At 39.4% G+C, this 24,783-nt stretch overlaps 1 protein-coding gene and 1 long non-coding RNA gene across 4 annotated transcripts in view; both read left to right on the top strand.

The window, feature by feature from the left end:
* Nucleotides 1–24,783, top strand: part of hdac7a (histone deacetylase 7a) — an 86,654-nt gene that overhangs the window by 46,156 nt on the left and 15,715 nt on the right. For 2 of the 3 annotated variants that reach the window (XM_077514989.1, XM_077514988.1), the window contains exons 3-17: nucleotides 7,630–7,808; nucleotides 11,767–11,857; nucleotides 12,394–12,514; nucleotides 12,995–13,095; nucleotides 13,589–13,711; nucleotides 13,795–13,907; nucleotides 14,829–14,930; nucleotides 15,700–15,871; nucleotides 16,070–16,275; nucleotides 16,948–17,148; nucleotides 17,463–17,682; nucleotides 17,842–17,975; nucleotides 18,186–18,306; nucleotides 19,376–19,425; nucleotides 23,238–23,345. In XM_077514989.1, coding sequence (XP_077371115.1) covers nucleotides 7,662–7,808; nucleotides 11,767–11,857; nucleotides 12,394–12,514; nucleotides 12,995–13,095; nucleotides 13,589–13,711; nucleotides 13,795–13,907; nucleotides 14,829–14,930; nucleotides 15,700–15,871; nucleotides 16,070–16,275; nucleotides 16,948–17,148; nucleotides 17,463–17,682; nucleotides 17,842–17,975; nucleotides 18,186–18,306; nucleotides 19,376–19,425; nucleotides 23,238–23,345 — 2,010 coding nt within the window. In that variant the 5' untranslated portion in view covers nucleotides 7,630–7,661. The remainder of the gene's footprint in view (nucleotides 1–7,629; nucleotides 7,809–11,766; nucleotides 11,858–12,393; nucleotides 12,515–12,994; nucleotides 13,096–13,588; nucleotides 13,712–13,794; nucleotides 13,908–14,828; nucleotides 14,931–15,699; nucleotides 15,872–16,069; nucleotides 16,276–16,947; nucleotides 17,149–17,462; nucleotides 17,683–17,841; nucleotides 17,976–18,185; nucleotides 18,307–19,375; nucleotides 19,426–23,237; nucleotides 23,346–24,783) is intronic. The other variant, XM_077514990.1, reaches the window with a different exon arrangement.
* On the top strand, nucleotides 19,837–21,302 carry LOC144014757 (uncharacterized). Its single transcript, XR_013282556.1, has 3 exons — nucleotides 19,837–20,264; nucleotides 20,677–20,907; nucleotides 21,178–21,302. It is a non-coding gene; the product is annotated as an uncharacterized LOC144014757 (long non-coding RNA).

The raw sequence follows: 24,783 nt of genomic DNA, 5'->3' as shown, positions 1-24,783 counted from the left end.
CTGACTTCTTTCAACTGCATTCCATACAGCAGTGGGCTCTTTTCAAAATCATTCACATAGGCCTAGCACTTGTTTGTACCCTTCCAGACAAACAAAAAGGTACAAAAATGGTCCCCTTTCCCATTTGTATCATTTGTGTACTTTTTCTAAGCATAAACAGTACTTATTTGTACCTAGGGGTACGGGCGGAGGAATGAGAAACACTTTGTATACGAGTAACTGCGATCTGTTCTAAAAATAGCTCACCAGTGATGGGACAATGACTTGTTAAGAAGAATTAAAAGCAGAAATATGTCAACATTTTTTTAAACTTATAGTCCACGTTTCTTAATTTACCAAATATTATATATTTTGTTTAAAAATGTAATGTGTTGAATGAAAGAACGGGCTGTTTTCATGTACTCAAATATGACACACACACAAAAAAGGACAGAAATAGCAGCATAAATAGACCCGAAGAAAAATCCATGATGGGGTGAACCTGCAATAATGAATAGTGAGAGACTACTGTACATACATACAGTACATGATATATACTCTTCTCATATTGTGGACATCAGGAAAACACACTTTAAAAATGTTAAGGACAAAATACTTTTTATGTATACATTCATGCATGTGTTAAATTATCAAACTTGAATTTACAGTTCCCACCCAGCGTCTGCTTGGTTTACCCCCACACAGCTGGAAATAGGTGTACACCCACAAATGTAACTTATGAGATAAAAAGCATAAAGTGTTTGCCCTCGTACTGCTTGTTGTAAACATCTTTTACAGCCAACCACACACACACACACACACACACCTACACACACACACACCCCACCCACACCCCCCCCCCCCACACCCCCCATACACACACACACACACACACACACACACACCCACACACACCCCCACACACCCCCACACACCCCCACACAAACACACCCACACACACACACACACACCCCAGGAGGACATTCCCTGCAGTGTCTGGTTGTCCCGTTCTGATGACCCCCTTTCTCAGACAACATAATTAAAAATAAAGAGACACAATAAACAAATAGACCACACATGGTTGAAAACAAATTTCTGAGGCTTTTATAATGAAAGTCATGATTTATCACACTCAATTTAACACAGTTTTATTGTCTGTTTTGTTGACTTGGTACGCAATTCATATCTTTCATAGTGATATTGTGCCTTCTTCAGTGTGTCTGTTTTGACATAATGTTCTGTTTTGTCATCTGCCCTATCAGTTACCTTTTTGTATTATTTTCTTTCCATTTTGTTGCTTTTATTGCTCAGTTGTACTGTGAGAGAGTGAGAACGAGTACATTATCCTGGTCTTACCTGTTGAACCAGTCAAAAAATAACACAGAACAAGTTTAGAACCACTTGAAATACACTGGGATCAAAGTGAGCCAAAATGCTGGGTAATCATAGGATAATGAGCATGCAGGCAGACCACATAATTATTGTTCTATCATTATTGTTCTATTGTGTTGTCTTTACTGAACAGAAGGAGCTAGGTGATTATTTAACTGTACTGTAATACATCTAGAAGGAATGTTATCTAAGTGCATTCATGCCCAGTGCATGCTTGCAAATCATTACCATATATATATTTTTTAAAATGATTCCTGTTTAAATGTCTCACCTGGGGCAGATTCAGACACTTAAGAACAATTCAAAAGAATGTGTTTTTCTAAATTGGCAATTCATATTTGCTGAAGAGACTTAAATATTGCATATATATTCTACATTAATATTTATATTCTTATAATGGGAAGTAACAATGTTTACTAAAAATATTCAAAATACAATGCTAGTTGGTCTGTGATCATCTTGACCTTAAAGTGGCTATTTTTGACGAATACATCTTGCTAAGTTATAAATGGTAAGGGGAAAAGAACAACCATTCTGCTGTGGGCTGAGGAATAAGTTTGATTCTTAAGTAGGTCAGTGTCTTCTTGTTCAGAATTAGATTCTGGATCAGGTGTATAGGCATAAGCCAGATGCGAGACAAATTATCATCAATATTTCAAGTCGTAGAAGTGGTATTTGATTGATGACAGTTAAGTCAGGTGGGGTGCAGTTTCAGGGCAGCAGATTCACCCACAGCGTTTTAGGGCAGAGGCAATGGCATGATTTTCACGATTTTAAAACCGCGGTACATACGCAACTTTTTCTTTATGTCAACAACAATCTTCTTTGTAGTGCATCAATTTTGCAATGACTTAAAAAAAAGAAGAAGAAGAGAAAATAGTCACATTTACTGAATTCTTTTGGTTTCGTGGAGAATCACAACTCCTTCGGCTTCCTGCTTCCTTCTCAGGAATAATTATTTGTAGTTATTTGTTTCCTTTTGGGGCGGCACGGTGGTCGAGTGGTTAGCACGTCTGCCTCCCAGTTCTGAGGACTCCGGTTCGAGTCCAGGCTCCGGCCTTCCTGGGTGGAGTTTGCATGTTCTCCCCGTGCCCGCGTGGGTCTTCTCCGGGTACTCCGGTCTCCTCCCACATTCCAAAGACATGCACGGCAGGTTAATTGCGTGCTCCGAATTGTCCCTAAGTGTGCTTGTGAGTGTGGATGGTTGTTCGTCTCTGTGTGCCCTGCGATTGGCTGGAAACCAGTCCAGGGTGTCCCCCGCCTACTGCCCAGATCCAGCTGAGATAGGTGCCAGCACCCTCCGCGACCCTTGTGAGGAATAAGCGGTACAGAAAATGGATGGATGGATGTTTCCTTTTGTTAAGTTTGTTTGTCCACCCCCTCCTCGCCCCTCTCAGACAATTGAAGGCTTTCTAGAGGCAAATAGGTCATACTTTCTTGCTGACATGACACATAGAGTTCCATTGACAGGATCACTATGCTATTTAAATGCAATTAGCACAGACTTACTACCGCAGAATCCAAATATTTTCCTTCTCAGCACGATGCACAAGTGTAATGGACTGTAATCGAATATCATTTTCAGCAGATATACAAACATTTTAGCTTCAAATGACTGGTAGAGAAAATGACAGCCGAGAAAATAAATGTGGTCGCAGAGGGTCATTGACTGAACAATTACACTGTTGTTTCTAGACTTAAAGTACTGTTTCCTACATGGGAAGTGTGTTATTATCAGTTATTTTACAAGCCAAAGGACATTGTGTATCCACTCACTGGGAAGCCTGCCTGTTTAAGCAGACATTTTCTCCACTTGAAAATCCAATGAATAGTGTGGTTGAGGTACCTACAGTAGTAATTGCAGGCCCTTATATTCGAAGTAACAACAACACCAAAATATACTTAATGGTATTGTTCTAAAGGTGACATTTAGCTTTAAAAACAGTTACCAAGTGTCTTAATAATTATCATGTCTGTGACATACTTTGTTACTGTGAAAACTAATGGTGGCGCTAGAGGGTCACTCACTTCTTGTTGAGCTATGTTTTAATATGCCAGTATGTGAACTGTGATGCATGCACAACATTTTAGTACAACTGATCGTGTGAATACACAAAGGACTGACATAGAAACGGATTCAAAATATCACTCACTGTTGGCGACACTTCAACCTGACTGCTCGTATGCGGTATTCCAAGTGAAGTGTTGGGAAAGCTGTTGTTTTCCGTGTATTGATGGACATAATAATCTGGTGACGAAACATCACTAGTGCATCGCTGTAGACCCCTTCATGGCCTATGTCACGGTGTTTACTGGAGGCAAAAACAACTTGCTGCTGGAGGCAACGGAAGTGCAGCTAAAAGTAAACAACGCTGGTTGTCTGTATAAAATGTCGTCTTGTTGTGTTTTTGGTTGCCGGAACCGTAAAAGCACCAACAAAAACTTGAAATTCTATCGCATCCCAGCCTCTGCCGGCCAGAGTAATCGCAGACGGCTGTGGTTAAACGCGATTAGGCGAAAGGACTGGACTGAGGCTATCATCAACAATGCTCATGCTGACCATTGCACGGTGGGTAGTCCCGTTAAATCATCTATCCAGTACGTGAGTGCGTAGGGGTCAGTAAATATCGTCCCATCAGTCAGAGTTAACTTTTTAAAGTAACATTCACGGTCGTGGGTAGTCAGTTTACTCACATATTAACTCAAATGGCCGTTTTCCACGTCCATTCCGACGTGAACTTTCTGTGAAAATATGCTGACCAGTGTTAGAACCACACACCACTGAGGTCTTTTTGCCTCCAGCTAAGCCCCGCCCTTTAAATTGCGTCACATTGTTTACAAACTCTGAAGGGGTCTATAATTCCAGCTGCGATCAGGCTAGTGAAGCTTGGGACATGAAGCTCGTTATATAAATTTGGTATATAATTGTTATGTAAATAAAATATATGGTAGAGTCACCTTAAGTATTAAGTATGTAATGTTAAACTCAATAATCATTGTCAATAAAGCCGTCACACTCCCAAAACCACAAAGTAGATGTGAGTTCACAGGTTTTATCTGTTTGTCTAGTTGCAAGTGTAGACGTGTTTTTCACCCTGTAGACACAAAAGACTAACTGTTAGTAAATGTTAGACCAGTGTGTATTTATAACCACTGGGTGTCAGGGGAGAGATACTGGTATTCCCACTTGCGTGTTCACTTGGTGTTCTTCTTTGTTCAAGCATATTCTCCTCCTTCCCAAGGATAAAGACCTTTCTTAATAGTCATGACCATAAACACTGTGTGTTTGTGTGTGTGTTTACCAAAGGATTTCTGTCATTCTAATCATGGCCTGTATTCAGGCTGTGTGCATTGGCACCTCTTAATAGGAATGATTGACACTGCAGCACACATTATGTCACACTAACCCGAAGAGCTACTTTAGATTCTGTATACTCTACTATGGCAACCTTCTCAATGAGTGGCATTTACTTGACACTCTGCAGGTTGACGTTTGATTACCAAACACAGCAGAACATCGATGATGTCACACTAAATTGCTTCAAGCCGCGCGTGCGTGTGCGTCTTTATTCACACCCTGGCATTTTCTCAAACTGTTCTCTTCCTGGATCCTGTTTTCAGTGCCAGATGAGGCAGAAGTTCCCACTGACTTGACCTGGCAATGCAAATATGCCCAACTGCATGCAAAGAACATGGAAATATGTTTAAGAGTCTATGTCAGGGCCAGACAGCCATAGAGTGAAAAAGTGTTTAAAAATGACACCAATGAGCCTTTTCTCTCTGAAGTCAGCAGACACTTTAAATTACAGTGCGGTCCGTTGCAGCCGATTCTTTGATGTTCTAAACTTACGTCTTGCGCGTAATGCTGACTTTGTTTTGGCAGCTGTTATGTGCAATTAAATTTGTGTTTTTCAGGAATTTTGAATGGAGCTTGTATAGTTTATTAAAGATGACTCTAGAAATCTGTTTATATACAAAGTAAATAATAGGGGTGTGCCAAAAAATCGATTCATAAAAGAATTGAGATTTTCATTTATTAATCAAATCGAATCGATATTAATATCCAAAAATTGATTTCATTTAAATTAGAAATGAAGAAGAAGGGGAAAGGGCAGTTGTAGCCCACATGCTGTTTTTGTGGAAAAAGACACAATACAAAATTAATAAATGTTTAAAGGAAGGCACCTTTAATTTTACATGTATGGCTTGATTGGCAGTAAATAGTTAGTTTAGCTACGAAACATGCATAAGAGCTGAAGAATACACCTCAATATTGATTTATTTAACTTTTTTCAACATAGAAGTACTTCCGTGTTGGAACGCCCTCAAGTGGTGACGTAACAAGTGTGTATACTCGCTTGGCGAACAGTAGTTCACGCAGACAGAACGACGAGGAAGACACAAACGTCACTTATGCCTTACTGTATTGCAAAATTTTGCAAGGTGTCGTCAAGGAAAAACCCGCGAGGAGCACACTGGTATGTTATCCCCCCCCAAAAAAAAGACTATTTGCGTAGAAAATGGCTTGCTAAGTGCTGTCGACCTCCCGGCAAGGACAAGCAGGCGCGGACGTTATGTTTTATTAGCTCGTAAGTTGTGTATAGTTCACAAATTGACCATGTTCATAATCTTATTTTAACAAAAAATTTATTGAATGTGGATTAGTGTCATTATCATCGGCATGTGCGACGTACTACATTTGTGTTCTGTCCCGCTGTTCTTCCTGTGGTGCATTCCAGTTTCATTTGCATTTCTATTAATTTCGTTCGGATCCCAACCATTGATAACCAGCCTAGGTAACGGCGTCTCGCATTTCCTTACTTCATTTTGTCTATAAATAAACACGGTTAATACACAACCTTCTTGCAAGCTTTCGTTTACATCATCGGGACGCTACGCAAAAAAAGAAAAAAAAAAACAGCTAGGGGAGGTTGGGCGCTGTAACGACGATACATATAATTTTACTATTTTTTTCTTTTTCCTGAAATAGTTTGTCAGTTCCACACGTTTTGCATTGCTCGTGCTGTGTGTCACTTTACCTGTTGGATATTGGCTCCTCCAAGACTTTTCTTCTTCACATCTTTCATCGCAACCAAAGCTATCCTGAGAATGTCTATTTAGTATTGCCATGTTGAATGTCTGATGTTCCAGGATGCAGTTGAGATTGTCCGCAAGGAACCGATCCTCGATTTCTTTTATTTCCAGACAGCACACATTCATTAGCGGATTGTCCATTCCTGTGCAGCTCCCGCACGAACACCACTCAACAACCGCCTGATTCACTCGTTCATTAAAGTTTATTTTGTGCCCGAAAAGACCATCTGGCGCCACAACTTTCACATCCAAGGCAGACTTTCCTTCGGTAGGGTTATTTTGTCGTGTTGGCTCGAAGCGATAAGGTTTAATCCTTCCGGGTTTGACGCTAGATGCACGGCTGCGTTGCATAGCGCTTCCATCGTGTAGCGTTTACACACTAGTGACATAAACATCCGGGTTATTTAGTCACGTGTAACAAACATGCCGGCGTTCGATTCATTTTAACATCGGTTTAAAAGTTATTAAATGTACATAAAAAAATAATCACGTCACCAAATTAATTATTGAAAAAGTAGCAACTTTTTGCTGCTAAAAATGGATCAATAAGTAAAGTGTCCCTTTAAACAAAAAAAAGACACTTTAATGTCTCTATTTGTCATTTTGTCTTGCAAAGCAGACTGGAGTACATCATGACAATGTTGTGCATATCTGTAAATTGAAGCAGAAATCATTTGTCAATCAAATAATTTTGAATCGAAAAGCGATTCTAAATCGAATCAAAGACCCAAAAATCGTAATCGAATCGAATCGTGAGACAGTCACAGATTCCCAGCCCTAGTAAATAACCTTTAGTTTTTACTAAGACTTGTATAAAACAAAATGACATCATTTCATATCCTATATTATCATATTTTTTTTTATAGTCTCCAGTTGCGTATGTGCAAGTGTGGTGGCGGCATCTTCTAATTCCAGCCACAAATGAAAAGCTAAAGAGCTGGGCTCTTAAATATGATAATATACAGTATGTGTAATCATCTGTTTTCACCACCATCTGTTTGTTCTTTTTTGTTTGTGAGCAAAATGAATTAATTTACTGGAAACTCTGGAACAACTGCTATGTTGCATGTGATTTATGTTATCATTGTTTGTGTCCAATTTAAAATGCAGTCAATCAAGTGTGACCATACTATGAATTGTTACATCTGCTTTCTTATGTTGCAGATTCCTGTGTGTTGCACGTCACTTTGCTTCCCATGGACCTCAGGGTGGGAGAGCGGGGGATGCGCCCTGGCTCCGACACGGCACTCCTCACACCATTGCACCCGCCGTTGCTTCTCAGCCCATTTTCCCCGCAGACCCGCACCTCCTTCTCCCAACAGCAGCTTCAACAGCACATACGGGTACAATGGAGAAATATTTTTAGTACATACTGTAAAACTTTTTGTGAACTGATCCCACATTTCTTCAGATAGTGGCCCCTTTTTGAATGAGTGTTGTGTATTTATTAGGGATGTAACTATATCCAAACATCACGATACAATATTATCACGATATGAAGGTCACGATACGATAATTATCACGATATTGTGGGGGGCGTTGGCAATATTTAATAAAAAAGATCACAATGTTGTAAAAAAGAGAGCTCAACTAAAAGAAAAGTACAATATTGTGCTTTTGTACATAACAGCAATGCATATAAACCACCTACAATCTCTAATAACAATATTGAGGCACTTACTTGGTAATGTAAGCAAACATTGATCGCTTCACAAGCAAATTATGTTCCCCTTAATCTGACAATTAGCATAGATTTTAAACATAAAGGCCAAAACATCCAAAACATGAAAATTAAATTGCACTAATAAACTAGCCACTAGAGGGTGCTAGAACTGCACAAATGGAAATCAATCTGACTTTTTTAACAAATGTGTTCCTTTTAAATATTGTGAACATGACGACGGCGATATTGTGGCAGTTTCAATATCGCGATATCACGATATTGCCCTTATCATGACATCCCAAATATTTATTTGCTAACCACAAAACTACTGCCATGTTAACGCCTGTAAGGGGCTTTACACATTTTGTTAATTAGTTATCAGCACAATATTAGGGAGGATAATAAAATGATGATAATCTACATTATATACTTACTTTATTCTATAAAAATGTATTTGTAGTAGGTTTTAAACCGATTAGTCGACAAGTTGAATTTACTTTTGCAAAATTTGAGGCATAATAATGGTTTGTGCATATTGTATTTCAATCGGCCACTTACAATGGACGTTTGACTTGCCCGTTTGTGGTTGTCGCCAGACTTATAACCCTCTGTGGAGCAGTAATGTCTGGCCAGCAATTGGAATTCTGCACAGATCTGTCATATGATTAATCAACTTCACTTTTACTTTCATCTCATTATAGTCGACTACAAAAAATCATTTTCAACTCCTAGTTTATATAATTCAAGCCTCCCATGGTATTTTCATTTTAATTCACTTATGTTTTCTATTCATCTTAGATCATTCTTTAATATAGGGTCAGGTAAAATGATCTGACACATTTGTAGGTTTAATAAAAGACAAAGTAAAGAAACAAAAAAAGTGTTTTATTTTCGAAAAGTAGGTATTTGTTTTTATTAGGGCTGTCACTGACTTTTTTTTTAAAAATCGACTCGACTTCTCATATATTTGACGACTAATCGACATATTATTATTATTATTATTATTATTATTATTATTTATTTATTTATTTTTTAGTTTAGAGGCAGAAAATGTTGAACGGATGCATAAATACCCATTATTCCTTATATTTCCTTATTTTTTTTATTTTTTTATTTATTTATTTATTTATTTATTTATTTATTTTTTTGAATCCATGACTTGTGCAGGTTATATTTTGATGAGCAGTTTTTTTTGTTTTTGTTTTTTTAACCAAGTGCAGGATTTATAATAATCTAAATCTTAATCAGCCCTATATTGCTTTTTAGGGCGTTTATAACATTAACTTCCTTTCCTGTGTTTTGAGGAAGCTCAATCTCATTCTCAAAGACCACCAATTTACTACTAAATCTGTTTTACTTTAGCACATAAATGTCAGCCTTTCAGCCACCAGGTGGTGGTGTACACTAATATATCACCACTCAGAATGAGTTGTCTAGTGAAATTGCTTGGTCAGACTCAAGTGACCATATCACCACTCGAGATATCGTGTATATTTTTCCATCTACTACGCTCGTTATTCTTTAAATGACAGACAATAACATTGATTTGACAGTCTACGCTAGTTGCGCGCGGAGGCACGTACACAGAGTGATTGCCAACTTCGTGAATCCTCTTCTCTTCGAGGTGTACTTTTGTAACTGTCCCGGCCGTTACACGTAGCGGCTCTTAGCGAATGTGATTTACTTAAAGGAAGGGTATTGTGTGCCTGTCTGCCTGCATATCTCGTTGAGAATGACCGGTTAGGCGGTTAGCTTGGCGGTGCATTTGCTACTCGTGACGCGTCGTCGAGCGGCGCCTTAAGTTAAGAGTCAAACGGCAAGTTCAAGTCAGCAATACAGTGCAGTGCGTTGCATTCTAAATAGCAATATTATCACACTAATAAAAACTAAACTTACCTTGCTCTGCTTTCTTCAAGTGTTGCGTATGGATGTTTCCATGTTACATGCTGCAACATAGATGATGTGCTGCTGTGATAGGGCATTGTTAGTGTGCATAATTTGCATTTATTTGTCCCCTCAATTTTTTCAAAATGGTCCCAAACTCTGGACAACTTCTTTCTTTTTTGAGGGGTGTTGTTTTTTTTTGTTTGTTTTTTTACTTTGTCCTCCATCGCACGGACAGGAGTAGGCAATAGTATGTGGCGATGCGCGCATAGGCATAAAAGGTCCGTGTGAAACATGGACCGCGGCGGCGCAAACATGGTTCCGGGCGGAGCGTCGACTTAAATTTTTCCAGTCGACCTATTTTTAAAGTCGACCAAGTCGACTTTTTTTCCCAGCCCTAGTTTTTATAATGCCATTTTGTTTTGTTTCTGTATAGTGCTGCTATTTTTTGTTTGTTTTCAGTTGATGCCATGAATTGGACTGGTGAACATTGCGCTTTCATTGTGGAAACGTTTATCAAAACAAATGAATCTGTAACTGCAACACAACGAACGTTCCGTTTGCACTTCAAACTTGGTAGACATGATCCCGTACCAGCTCGTAACACGATCTTATTATGGGTTACCAGCTTCAGAGCTACTGGATCAGCATTGAAACCTTCATGAACGCCTTCGACAGTGTGTAGACAATAACGGATCCCATTTGACTGATTCAATTTTAAAAACCTAATGAAACAGAATGGCATTATATGTACTTTTTGACAATAAAAACACTTTTTTTGTTTCTTTATTTGTCTTTTATTAAACCTACAAATGTGTCAGATCATTTTGCCTGACCCTATATATATATTAGGGGTGTTAAAAAAACATCGATTCGGCGATATATCGCGATACTACATCGCGCGATTCTCGAATCGATTCAATAATCGGCAGAATCGATTTTTATTTTTTTATTTATTTATTTTTTTTTTTTTTAGGATTCACACCTTGAGCATGGAAGAATGTTATATGAACGGAACATTAAGCCTTAATATTTTATTTTAATGCTGTTCAAACATGAAACAGATTACAACCTCTATAAGACTGAAATTTCAGAAAAATAAATAATACATTTTCATATAAATCTTACACTCTACAAGCTTACTGATTAGTATTTTCTAAATTTATATATATATATATATATATTTATATATAAATATATATATATATATATATATATATATATATATATATATATATATATATATATATATTAGGGGTGTGAATTGCCTAGTACCTGACGATTCGATTCGTATCACGATTCACAGGTCACGATTCGATTCGATACCGATTAATCCCGATACGAATTTATAAGTCTATTGTTGCGATTTTTTTCATTCAAATTTAGAAAATACTAATCAGTAAGCTTGTAGAGTGTAAGATTTATATGAAAATGTATTATTTATTTATCTGAAATTTCAGTCTTATAGAGGTTGTAATCTGTTTCATGTTTGAACAGCATTAAAATAAAAATATTAAGGCTTAATGTTCCGTTCATATAACATTCTTCCATGCTCAAGGTGTGAATCCTAAAAAAATAAAAATAAAAAAATAAAAAAAATAAATCGATTCTGCCGATTATTGAATCGATTCGAGAATCGCGCGATGTAGTATCGCGATATATCGCCGAATCGATTTTTTTTAGCACCCCATATATATATATATATATTATTATTTTTTTTTTTTAATGTTGAATGAAAATGTTGATTTTTTTAGTTTAATATGGAGCAGCGGAGACGTGAGCAGGAACACCATGAGAAGCAACAAGAATTGCAGCTGCTCAAAAACAAGGACAAGAGTCAACAAAGTAAGTTTGTTCACAAGCGGACACAAACTCAAAAATGGACGTACGCCTGCGCACACCCACACACACATGCAACACACCTTCTGAGACCATAAATTTATTCACATTACGTTTGGTCCGGTTTTGAAATAATATTAAATACATAAAGGCTTTTAGTGCCGAACATGCCCAAAGACCGTATATTTATCTATTATCTATTTATTGAACCTTTTTCCTTTTTTTAAAGGCTGTTTGCTTTTAGTTAAATATAACCTGACTAGTGGAGCTGCAACAGTGAGGTTAAATATAGCTTTGAATATTGGTACAAGTCATTGGGTCAATATTGACTTGAACACCTTCTGTCACCTCTTTGTACACTCATGCACCAATACGCACACAAACACACACAAAACAAGTGATCTCACCATGCGTCACACTTCAGTGCTCCATATTCACTCAGTCAATGGAGAATTAGTAATTTCACATATTTAATTATTAACTTTTTTTTCATGAACATGTCCAACTTTTTCTGATGTATTTTTGGTGGGTTGAATGAACAGGTGCAGTGGCCAGTTCACTGGTTAAACAGAAACTCCAAGAGGTCATCTTGAAGAAGCAGAAGCAGGCGGCACTGGAGAGAACAAGCTCCAACACTTTAAATTCTACGCCAGCAACATTCAGGTAATACAATATGCATACAAAGGTTTGCAGTACAGTTCCTGCGTAATACATGGACTGTGTCTTTATTCAAAATTGAATTCATTTTTTTAGGATGAGCAGTAATTTTCCAATCATTGCTTTATGAAAATTCAGACTGATGACACCAAACCTTGGCCATCTTTTTAATTTTTGATTATTGCTCCATGGAAGTTGGGCATCTGTTGCTGCAGCAACAAATTTTTGTGGTCAACAGCTGATTATTTATTTATTCTTTCTCCACTCCTAGCATCTCTGTTACCGGTAGATCTTCATCAAATATCTGTGTACTGTTTTTTCCTGACTGTAGCTTACGGCCTAAATTTTATTTATTTATTATTTTCCTGGATCCAACGGTACAAATCATAGTCAGTTTGTCAAACGCTGAGGCAGTCGTCTTCCATTAAGATAACTTTTACTCAAAGGTGACATGGGTCAATTTGAGTTTGTGCTGTTTACTTGCAGAAAACTGGGCCCGGACCAGAGTATTTCCTCCCAACCTCTGGTCTCATCTCCCTCGCTGCCTTCTTCAGAGGGTTCAGAAGGGACACGTCTACGCAGGGCAGGTAAAATACATAATAACTCAAGATGTGATTGAAATGTCATTGGATTCTGAAGGTATGACATATGTAATCTATGTATCATAATGAAGGGCATTCCAATTCTGAGGTTTGAGGTTTAAATCATTTAACGTCATATGTGTAATTTGCAATTTCACCTCATGCTTGCATGGCTGTTCTTTGGGGTAGTCCAGCTTCCTCCCACACTCCAACAACATACATGTTAGGTTAACTGAAGACGATGTGGATGTGAGTGTGAATGGTTGTTTGTTAATGCAGAATGTGTCATGGAGTAGACTAAGGTGCACTCTGCCTCTTGCTCAAAGTCAGCTGTGACCCTAATGAGCCAAGCAGGAATGAAAATGAATGGATATCTAAACTAAACTTAACTCTGTAACAATATTGATAAGGAAGTGAAAGTAAATTACTACTACTATTGCAAATACTGATGGAAATCACTGTTTTATCTCAAGTAACTCATCGATGTATTCTTTATTAGCATCTGAGCCAAATTTAAAAGTGAAACACAAGCTGAAGAAACATCTCAACACCCGCCAGAGCCCGCTCACCCGCAAAGAAAGCGCCCCACCCACCATCAGACACAGAGTACCTGATACACTTGGTAACTAGATCGTCGCTTTGACACCCAATCAAACCTTTGCATTGTCATCATGAGTCAGACGCTTTTTGTCTCTGGCGTCCCAGCAGACTCATCGCCCAGCAGCAGCAGCACCCCAGTCTCTGGCTGCAGTTCTCCCAATGACAGTCTTCCCAGTGAAAATGGACTAGTGCCATCTGCAGGTGGCCTTTCACATGAGGTGAACAAATGTACATTTGCATTATATACACAAAGAGGCAGGTATGAGAGCACATTACTTTTGTGCAGTTTGCAAATCAAAACAAGAACAACCAATGTTAATTGTTTTATTATTAATGGCACTTATTACTTTCTTATTCAAACATTATTCTAAATTCTTGCTGCCTGAAGAACTTTATCATGCCACAATTTGAAAGTGGTTTATTAAAGCAATACATAAATATAATGCATTAGTTTACTTTTATTTAGTGCTTTGGTATAATAAATGCTAAAATTGCTATCAGAGAAATCCTGCTTACATAATTTCAAAAGTAGCTTTTCTCTTGATTTGAAGACAAATATCATTTATTTAAAATAATAAACAAACCACTTACATATAGCAGTAGTAATATTTCACAGTTCACACGAAATCAGTCAACTCACTTTTTCAATAAATGATTAATTGATCCCATTTTTGACCTTGAGACCAGGAAGTCTAATTTGTCTTATGAGAAGAAAAATTAAGCAGTTTCAAATAAGCATTATAAGAAAAGTTGTCTCTTGTGGATGGAGTCTGACCAGACCATGAGTAATGACATGTTTAATGCAGCGGCACACAAGCCTGCTGGAGTGCTGAGTGTGTCAGCTGTTTATACATAATTGATTTAATCACAAAAAAGTCAAAAACATAGCAACCAGTGTCACACCTGCTGTGTTTGTGTGATTCATGACATTTAATGTGTCTAATTACCTTTTAGTAATGTTCTTCCATTTTTTGAAGGGCATTTTACAAAGTTGGAAAATTGTTGGTTACATGAACGACTATTTGATTTCCATAAGAATTGTTTTAACAATCTGGGTGAAATATTTGCCTCTATATTCCATTGCTTGTGCATTATTTTTCTGAGATAATAAATAACACATTGTATTTGGCATTTACCAGGCACAGAAGCTGCTGCTCAGAGATGGCACTCTGGCCAACTTCACAATCCAGAGTCCTTCCACTCTGCCCACCATCACGCTGGGACTGCCGGCCAATGCCAGGGTAAGCACGGCACTCAAACAAATAGCATTGATAAGGTCTCTGTTACAGGAAGGCCATCAATTGGAGCAGACTGGCAGTTATTCACAAGGCACAACAACAAAGAAAACAAACATGGAACACTTAAAAATAGACATTCTTCCTTCATTGTCCATTGTTCATTGCGAGAAAGATGACATTATCAGAAAGCGAGGTTGGACCGAGAGTAAGTGTTTGTAGCGCCATTAAGCTGTACAGAGCAGAGAGGACGACAACGACGTCATTCATTCATTCATAAAGTACAAATTATTAGTGTGCTTGTTTTTTAACAAATATATTTTCAGAGGTTGGCGTGGGTGTACAGTATGCATCTAGCACGTAAGAATGATCGTAAAATGCCTCCCCGCCATTGCGGATCAGCCCGGGTTACGTTGTGTCCTAAACTAACACGGACATATTTCTCTCTCTCTCTCTCTCTCTCTCTCTCTCTCTCTCTGCATTGGGGTGGGCATATTTTGCGTCAAATGTATGCAAATTATCTAATTTACATATGCGCAAATACCACCGGCACACCGTGACACAATCTGTTTGGCCACACACTTAATGATGGATTTCCCCATGGAACCCCATTAATGACATAGCCTGCATTTGTACTGCTATGTATATACTTTTACTAACTCACAATGGTTGCTATGGTGGAAAAAAAAAGCTAATTGGAAAAACAAAGCCAGTTGGAAGATTGTTTCGACTGTAGTCTATCTGCCATAAAATAACACAACACATATGTCTACAGGTTGAAGGTGAGCTGTCCCCTGTGAAGCATAGTCGGGGCCCCTTGGTCACAGCCGGGACGCCGCAGGTCTTGTTGCCCCTGAGCAGAGAGGATCAAGCAGGGCAGCTCAGCTCGCGACTTCCTGTTATCATTCTGGAGCCATCTGGACTGGTACACGCCCCACTACTCACTGGTAAGACATACATATTATATACACAGGATGCCTCTCGATCCACAAATTGCTAATAAGGATGGTTACTGGTAATTTGTTCCACATTCTTCTCTCTGTAATTTATAGTTTGCTTGTATTCTTTGTGTTTGTATAAATATGTTTAACCTCCTGCAATAAATTGTAATTGCTCTCACCATCTTTCCAACGGTCTCAAACTAGTTCCAGGACTCGACTCAGTCCCATTGCAGTTTTCCTCCCACTTGGAGCAACTGTCACCAGGGGGCGCTCAGGCCCACAAGCCCCTTAGCAGAACACGTTCAGAACCCCTCCCGCAGAGCCCCAGGATGCTACACTCACAACTCCTCCAACAGCACCACAACACGCAACTACTGGAGCGATTAAAACAGCAGACTCACCTTGGCAAGGTAGGCAGAATGTTAACGTTTTTTTTTTTTTCTTCTTCTTTTTTTTAAATGTCAATGTAGCCTATTCAATACTAATTTGACTAATCATGACACATATAATTTGTTGGTTAACTTTGGATAATACCCATCCATCCAACCATCCCATCCATCCATTTTCTTGACCGCTTGTTCCTCACAAGGGTCGCGGGGGGTGCTGGTGCCTATCTCAGCTGGCTTTGGGCAGTAGGCGGGGTACACCGGGAACTGGTTGCCAGCCAGTCGCAGTTCGATAATACAAACTCAATTAAATCTGTGTTAAACAATGTGATCTGTACAATGGTATTGTGTATAGTACATATGATGGAACACTTGTATTGTAAAATTCTGGTTGTGTGTGAAACCTCCTTTTAACCTATTAAAATTCTACATGAGCCCACTGAATTGGAACGAGATTGTGTAATATTTAACCAAGAGTTACGTATTTGAACCTATTCAATGATATACTCCATGTTAAGTTAACTGCTGCCAATTTCACATTAATAATTGTTATTCAACTCTAAATAATATTTGACAATTTTTTCTTCTGTATGATTTTCTTATTATAAACAAAAGACATGTAATTTTAACCGTTAGTTTCAGTTTGTTTTACTAGTTTCTGTGTTTTATATATATGTTGTGTTTGTGTGTGTACAGCTTATGTCCAAGTCCAGCGAGAAGCCCAGACTGCATCAGATCCCTTCCGAGGACATGGACTCAGAGGACGGCGGAGGGACGTCGCCATCAGAGCCAGCCTATCAGAGCAGACTGAGGCCGGATTCTTTAAGGGAGGTGGAGCCAGCAACATCCAGTAGTCAAGAGCAGATTAACCTACAACATGCACTCATCCTCAATCAGGTTGGTGTGCCAGCTGAAGTTGTAGTATCACGTGCTACTATTATGCTAGGAAAACAGGGCATATAAAACGGAGGTCCTCCAAAACTGTTATTCAGTCCATCGTCCTCTAGATGGCATCATTATCCACCTCTGGATGTCATCAATTCAACAGTGGCAGTTGAACTGGGTTTAATTTGAGAAGCCAGTCTTAATTACAGAATAACAATTTGAAATATTATTTCTGAGAAGCCACCATTTTGTCCTTCTCATATGTGACATTATGTGGAGTGTACTTCCTGTATACATCTAGTCAATTCCTCTCTTACGTTTTATAGTCGTTACTTTGGGAACAGCAGAAGCAGCTGCAGCAGTTGCACCGACAGATGGAGACCTTGGCGGTACCGATGCTACGTAGCGGTGGAAGCGGTGCGTTGGGTGTTCATCGACCCCTGTCACGTACGCAGTCCTCACCGGCATCCACGTCTCTCACTCTGCCCGAAAAACCTCTGAGCCTGACCGGGCAGGAGGCCAGCAGCAAATCACGCTTCACCACTGGTGAGTGGCACATTAGGGCTTTTATGTATGTGAGTTTGTATGCACATTAAATGTATCTTACCATCATTTCAAACAAAGCCTGGGTGATGAACATTTAAACCTACTCCGACACAATGAGTCTTTGTGAAATGTACACATGAGGTTATTTTTCCTGTGCAGGCCTGGTGTATGATTCTCAGATGCTGAAGCACCAGTGTGCCTGTGGAGACAACAGCAGTCACCCAGAGCATGCTGGGAGAATACAGAGCATCTGGTCGCGACTGCAGGAGAGGGGGCTGAGGGGGCAGTGTGAGGTATGACACTCATTTTTTTTTTTTAGTTCAAACCTAAAGGCTATCTGATTAACAATAAACAATTTTGTTGATTCATTTTCCTCAAAGACTGATAATACATTGACGCGAGTATGTGTCCATTTCCACAGTTGTTATTCCATGGAGCACCCTCATTGTTCAGCACCAAATTAATGTTATTAAATGATGACCACCCTCCTTTTGTTGTCACAGAGCATTCGTGGTCGCAAGGCAACTTTGGAGGAGCTGCAGTCCGTCCATACAGAGCGCCATGTTTTGCTCTATGGCACCAACCCACTCAACAGGCTCAAACTGGACAACCGCAAACTGGCAGGTAGGATACAACAACTTAAACATCCACCTTGCCATTTTCGGTGTCACTTATCTAACTAGTAGGGGTGTGAATTGCCTAGTACCTGACGATTCGATTCGTATCACGATTCACAGGTCACGATTCGATTCGATACCGATTAATCCCGATCCGAATTTATAAGTCGATTGTTGCGATTTTTTTTCATTCAAATTTAGAAAATACTAATCAGTAAGCTTGTAGAGTGTAAGATTTATATGAAAATGTATTATTTATTTATCTGAAATTTCAGTCTTATAGAGGTTGTAATCTGTTTCATGTTTGAACAGCATTAAAATAAAATATTAAGGCTTAATGTTCCGTTCATATAACATTCTTCCATGCTCAAGGTGTGAATCCTAACCCGAAGTCAGACGTTTTGTTGAATATTTTTCCATTAAAAATGGAAGTTTAAAAATCGATTCACACACACACACAAAAAAAAAAAAAAAAAAAAAAAAAAGGCAATGATGATAAGACGTTGAATCGGTAAGACTACCGAATTAACAATTCTGAGCTCTTTAAAAAAAAAAAAAAATCGATTTTTTTTTTTATTGAATCGATTCGAGAATCGCGCGATGTAGTATCGCGATATATCCCCGAATCGATTTTTTTTTAACACCCCTACTAACTAGGATTGGTATTTCAGCCAATTTTGGCTTAAAGTTATACCCTAAACAGTTTGCCAGCCAATTGCAGTATACATAGATAAACAGCCATTCACACTCATGCTACTGGACAATTGAGAGTCTTCAATTAACCTAATAAACATGTTTTTGAATCTGGGAGGAAGCTGGAGTACACGGAGAAAACAAACACAAACACGTTGCTCAGATGAGAACCCCAGAATTGTGGGGCGGATGTGCTAACCATGCTACCCATCTTTAGCATATGTTTTCATTCTATCCATTCTGATAGTTTAATGGTAAATGAGATGATACAATGTGTAAGTGTGTGTTACACACATTTGATTGTGCCACACTCAAAAATTCTATTATTCTCTCATGTATTTGAATAAAAACCTGATTATAACATATATACGTTTGTTCCTCAGGAATTCTCTCTCAAAGGATGTTTGTCATGTTGCCATGTGGTGGTGTTGGGGTAAGTTTAAAATACAGTTGCACTCACACATTCTCCCTCAAATTAAAAGATTTTACATGACGTGAAATGCAGTGCAATGGAAGAATAAAAAGACCTTTTTTAGGACTGGAACAAATGTTTGCTTGACAACCCCTGGCCATGACTAATACAAGCAACATGTGTAGGACTCAGGAATGAACAAGCACATATTGTTTGTATGAATGTTCAGTCAGGTGGACTGTAGTGCTATTTAGGGAACAATTACATGAAAGAACACAAATCTCGCCTTGAAATTGAAAAAAAAATCAAATAGTTAATTTTAAGGTGGTCTTTTAAAGTGCTAAAAAAAAAAATACCCTCCAGTTTCGAACGGTAGTAAGTTCTCAACTTTCACAAAGTGATTTTAAGGGAAGATATTTTATTTATTGTTGCAACGCTTTTATGCCATGACTAGATAACCTAAAAAATAAGATGCACATGTGCAGTGCAAAACAAAGTAAAAAACACAAACTCATTCATTATAAAAAGATGATCTACTATTTTAATGTATTCATACTCAATAGGTCGCTTGCACATGTCGTCACTTCCGCCTCGGATTTCTCGTAGTCGCCATGCTGGGTGGCCTCCATTTACGTAGCGATTCGGTCTAACACGTATCTATCACGTTTGTTTTCTGCGTTTAAAATTGTACATTGTTGCTGCGTCGTTGGCTGTTCGAACAAAGCCAAGGGGGAAAATGGTCGGTCTTTTTTCCGAATTCCGAAAATAATTAGGAGCCAGGGCCTGGAGACAGAGGAGTGCGGACTCCGGAGGGAAGTCGTTACTTTGGGCTCGTGTGTGCAGCGATCACTTTGTGAGCGGTAAGCTTGTTTACCTTTATTTAATGCATGAGGATTAATAACGTTTCGACCGCCCATATATGGGCAAGTTGCTTATGTTTTGGATTCATGAGCAAGCAAGTTCGGTAGTACAAGCTGGCTAGCGGACGTTAGCCGAAAGCTAACATCGAACATTTTCACCCAAGTAGTGCCAGTGCAAAGTGTTTACTGCTGAAATTGGATTGATTAGTCTTGGGCTCTTAATGCCGATAACATGTTTTTTGGTGGCAAAATGTAAACTTGGAAAAAAAGAGACAGAAGGGGCTGATGCAAGAAAACAGACCCCCGGTAACCTACACATCATGCTAAAGAACTTATTCACGGCCACCCTACTGCGGCAAAATAACCAGTCTTTCCATATTTTATTTGTTTATATATTTGTTTATGTTAACAGGTCGCCCTGCGCCCGTTTTTCTGTCCAATCATCCCGACTGGGCTCCAACATTAAAGTTGGGTCCCAAGTGACAACATCTATGTCTCAGCCCAGTCGGTGCCAAGATATGAACGTGCACAGGAGAGACAAGCAAAGAAAAGACGACTCGAAGTGGCAGAGATTGTTGCAGTTATGCAGCCAGATGGCTCCAGTAACCTGTACCCTCAAGTACTGCTGACATCATTGACTCTGGTATGCCACTCAGAATTCATTACATGATATATTGTATGCATGAGTGAATGTATGTGTTTGTTTGTGTGTGTACACGCACCTTATAGTTTAGAGACATTTGGAAGTGTTTATAGAAATAAGTATTTGCCTGTAGCAATGTTCATACATTAAAAAATGCAACAAAATGTGTACATTTCTTTTACACTGACAAAAAAACTATACTACTGTACTATATTAAACCTATTACTGGTACCGTATTTTTTGTGATTTTTTCTTTATTTTTTTCTTTAGGGATCTCATGCCACACCGACTTGATTGCCAATGACATGATGGAAACGAAGGCGAGCATCAAAGCATTGGAGGAGGACAACATGCGACTGTTTGTTTGGCGCTAATAAAGGCAGCGTTTATACAAATTCTATTGTTGGGTTTGTTTACAAAGCTATACATAATACAAATGACAGGATTTGACTCAATGTGCAATATGGTCCCTCTTAAAGTAATGGCATAAATCTATTATTTCTAAAAGCACAAAAAATGAAGTGAATAATGATTAGATGTAGTAATTTCAGGGTTAAAAATTGAACTGTTAATTAATGTAGTTTATTTTAGCACAGGTGCCTACCATCCTGAGATGACGGTATGATGTAATGTTGATGGGGTACGCAATGACTTTCATTATGCTATGTACAGAGGAAAAAGTTGCTCTCTTTTAAATTTGTTTAATGTAAGACAAGTACCAGTACTGTGTTTCAGTTTTCCCAATAATCCTTGTTTCACACTTGTCACAAAACCACTGTCCTTTTGGCAGTCTAGATTGGCACACTTCAAGTGATATCATTTGATTTTACAATCTGCTGCAGCACAAAAAACTACTTTATTCCGCATCTTTGAAGTACATGAGCAAGTGGTAGGTGACAGCGGCTGAGCAGGAACACTGGAAGTCCACTACTGATCTAGTAAATGCTCTCCCGAGCAGTTCAGGTAAGGAGGGGATTTTGGGGAAAAAAAAAACTCTGGCTTTTCCAGCTGGCCAAAACGAGCGATCTGGGTGGACTCGCTCAATCACACTTTGTCCACACCACAAAGTCGCAGAAGTCCGTCCAGTTAAACTCATCTGTGCCTGAATCTGAAAATATTACAAACATTGTAATGAAAATATGAAACATAGAATTAAATAAGAAACTACAAAAAGTAAAGCCATACATACCTGGTAATACTATTGGTGTTGTCGTGACAAGTGATGGGAATTGTTGCCATCTGGCACCAGACAGAAATTGGGTGTTGTGACAGCCTCCTTAACCGTGAGATCATAAGAAAAGCTGTCAGTATGCTCAGTAGTTACCATGAACACGTTTTATTGTACTGGAAACTGAAACTAAAAATACGTCCTCTGAGAGTGGTTAACCTTAACCATTTAGAATAAGTTGATTAAGTAACATGTAACTAGTGAAAGGGTAGCATTAAATTTAATTAAGCCACGGGGAGGCTGTGCATAGTTACTTTTTATTCTTATACGCTCTGCCATATTTGCCTGTTATCAAATTGTTAGAAAAACCACATCAGGTAAACCTAGCTGTGCATGTAAACACAATGATAACAGGAAGCCTGAGAACAAAACATTTTTGTGTGCAGAATTACCAACACCATGTGGTTTACTTACGTGCAACAGCAACAGTTTCTTCTGATGCGATGTTAAAGTTTACACTCTGTATCCACCCGCTTACAAAATAATTGTAAGCCTCCAGGGATTTGTTGGCGTGTTATGGAGCATGTTGTCAACACGAGGTAGGGAAAGATGTCCAGAGATGTCACATTTGGCCAGCAAGCTTTCTCCGTCAAAAAAAAAAATCACCCTTGGTCAGGACGTAATTAGAATCAATCCCGCCACACAGAGACACCTTCTGCCTGTATCGTTGTTTTTGATCTTCCGGTAAATCGTGAAAATACTGCGAAAATTACATCAGGTTGATAAGCTCTACCGTGTAACTCGCGAGTGTACCTTGTGAACCGGCGGACACCCAATATGGCGCCCGAAGGAAAAACTCCCATGATGCATTACGATGTGCAAGCGACCTATTATTTTTACATGTGTATGGCAATGGAGAGTGTTAAAATATAACTGAAAAACTTGCTTGAACATGTAATTTTTAGTTGGCAAAAGTTTGACTTGACTTAATTTCGTACTGGTATCGGTCTGAAAAAAAGTAGTATCGGACATATATAGTTTACCGCGGCTTTAAAGTACTGCAGAAGTTTGACTTGAAAGCTTGAATGTAACCTTGAAAGTATGTAAGGAGCTTGATGGACATCAGCATTGATTTGTTATGTTGTTTTCATTCGTGCTGCAGGTTGACAACGACACCATCTGGAATGAGTCGCACACGTCCACAGCGTCACGCATGGCCGCCGGCAGTGTTGTCGAGCTGGCTGTCAGAGTGGCCAAGGGTGAACTCAAGGTGAGAATGTGTTTTTTTCTTTTTTTAAACCGTTGTTGTTGTTGTTGTTGTTGTTAACTTATTAGGCAAGGTGGTTTTATTTATGTAGCACATTTTATTTAAAATACATTATTTAAATATATATACATTATACATATAACTCAATGTCCTTCACGTAATTAAAAATAAGATTTCAAAGCATAAACAAACAAAAGAGATAGACATTTAAAAGCAAAGTAAATAAATAAAAAGTAGCTTACTAAAATTACTATTTCATTTCTATCCATCCATCCATTTTCTTGACCGCTTATTCCTCACAAGGGTAGCGGAGGGTGCTGGCGCCTACCTCAGCTGGCTCTGGGCAGTAGGCGGGGGACACCCTGGACTAGTTGCCAGCCAATCGCAGGGCACACAGAGACGAACAACCATCCACACTCACAAGCACACCTAGGGACAATTCGGAGCACCCAATTAACCTGCCATGCATGTCTTTGGAATGTGGGAGGAGACCGGAGTACCCGGAGAAGACTCACGCAGGCACGGGGAGAACATGCAAACTCCACCCAGGAAGGCCGGAGCCTGGACTCGAACCCAAGTCCTCAGTACTGGGAGGCGGACGTGCTAACCAGTCAATCACCGTGCCGCCCAATTTCATTTCTATCATGATGTAAATAAAGCCAAGACAAATTCATACATAAATATAAAATGAATGTATAAATGAACTAAGATGGAAAAATATTTGCATACACTAAACAGACTTTTGTGAACAGCCGAGTGTGAAGCGGTTGTGATGAGGATCAGCACCTCCAAATCCGAGACCATGGTCCTCAGTCGGAAAAGGGTGGCGTGTCCTCTCCGGGTCGGGGATGAGATCCTGCCCCAAGTGGAGGAGTTTAAGTATCTTGGTGTCGTGTTCACGAGTGAGGGCAGGATGGAGCGGGATATCGCCAGGCGCAGCGTCGGTGCAGCGTCTGCAGTGATGCGGACTCTGTATCGGTCCGTCGTGGTGAAGAAAGAGCTGAGCCAAAAGGCAAAGCTCTCGATTTACCGGTCGATCTACGTTCCGACCCTCACCTATGGTCACGAACTGTGTGTCGTGACCGAAAGAACGAGATCGCGGATACAAGCGGCCGAAATGAGTTTCCTCCGTAGGATGTCCGGGCTCTCCCTTAAGCTCGGTCATCCGGGAGGGGCTCAGAGTCGAGCCGCTGCTCCTCCGCGTTGAGAGAAGCCAGCTGAGGTGGCTCGGGCATCTGGTTCGGATGCCTCCTGGACGCCTCCCTGGACAGGTGTTCCGGGCATGTCCCACCGGCGGGAAGCCCCGGGGAAGACCCAGGACACGCTGGAGAGACTATGTCTCTCGGCTGGCCTGGGAATGCCTTGGGATCCCGCCGGAGGAGCTGGTTGAAGTGGCTGGGGAGAGGGAGGTCTGGGTTTCCCTCCTAAAGCTGCTGCCCCC

The sequence above is a fragment of the Festucalex cinctus genome, chromosome 2, assembly GCF_051991245.1.
Source record: "Festucalex cinctus isolate MCC-2025b chromosome 2, RoL_Fcin_1.0, whole genome shotgun sequence".
Lineage (NCBI taxonomy): Eukaryota > Metazoa > Chordata > Actinopteri > Syngnathiformes > Syngnathidae > Festucalex > Festucalex cinctus.
Note: the sequence above shows the minus strand (reverse complement) of the source record. Positions and strands in the feature narration are given on the sequence as shown.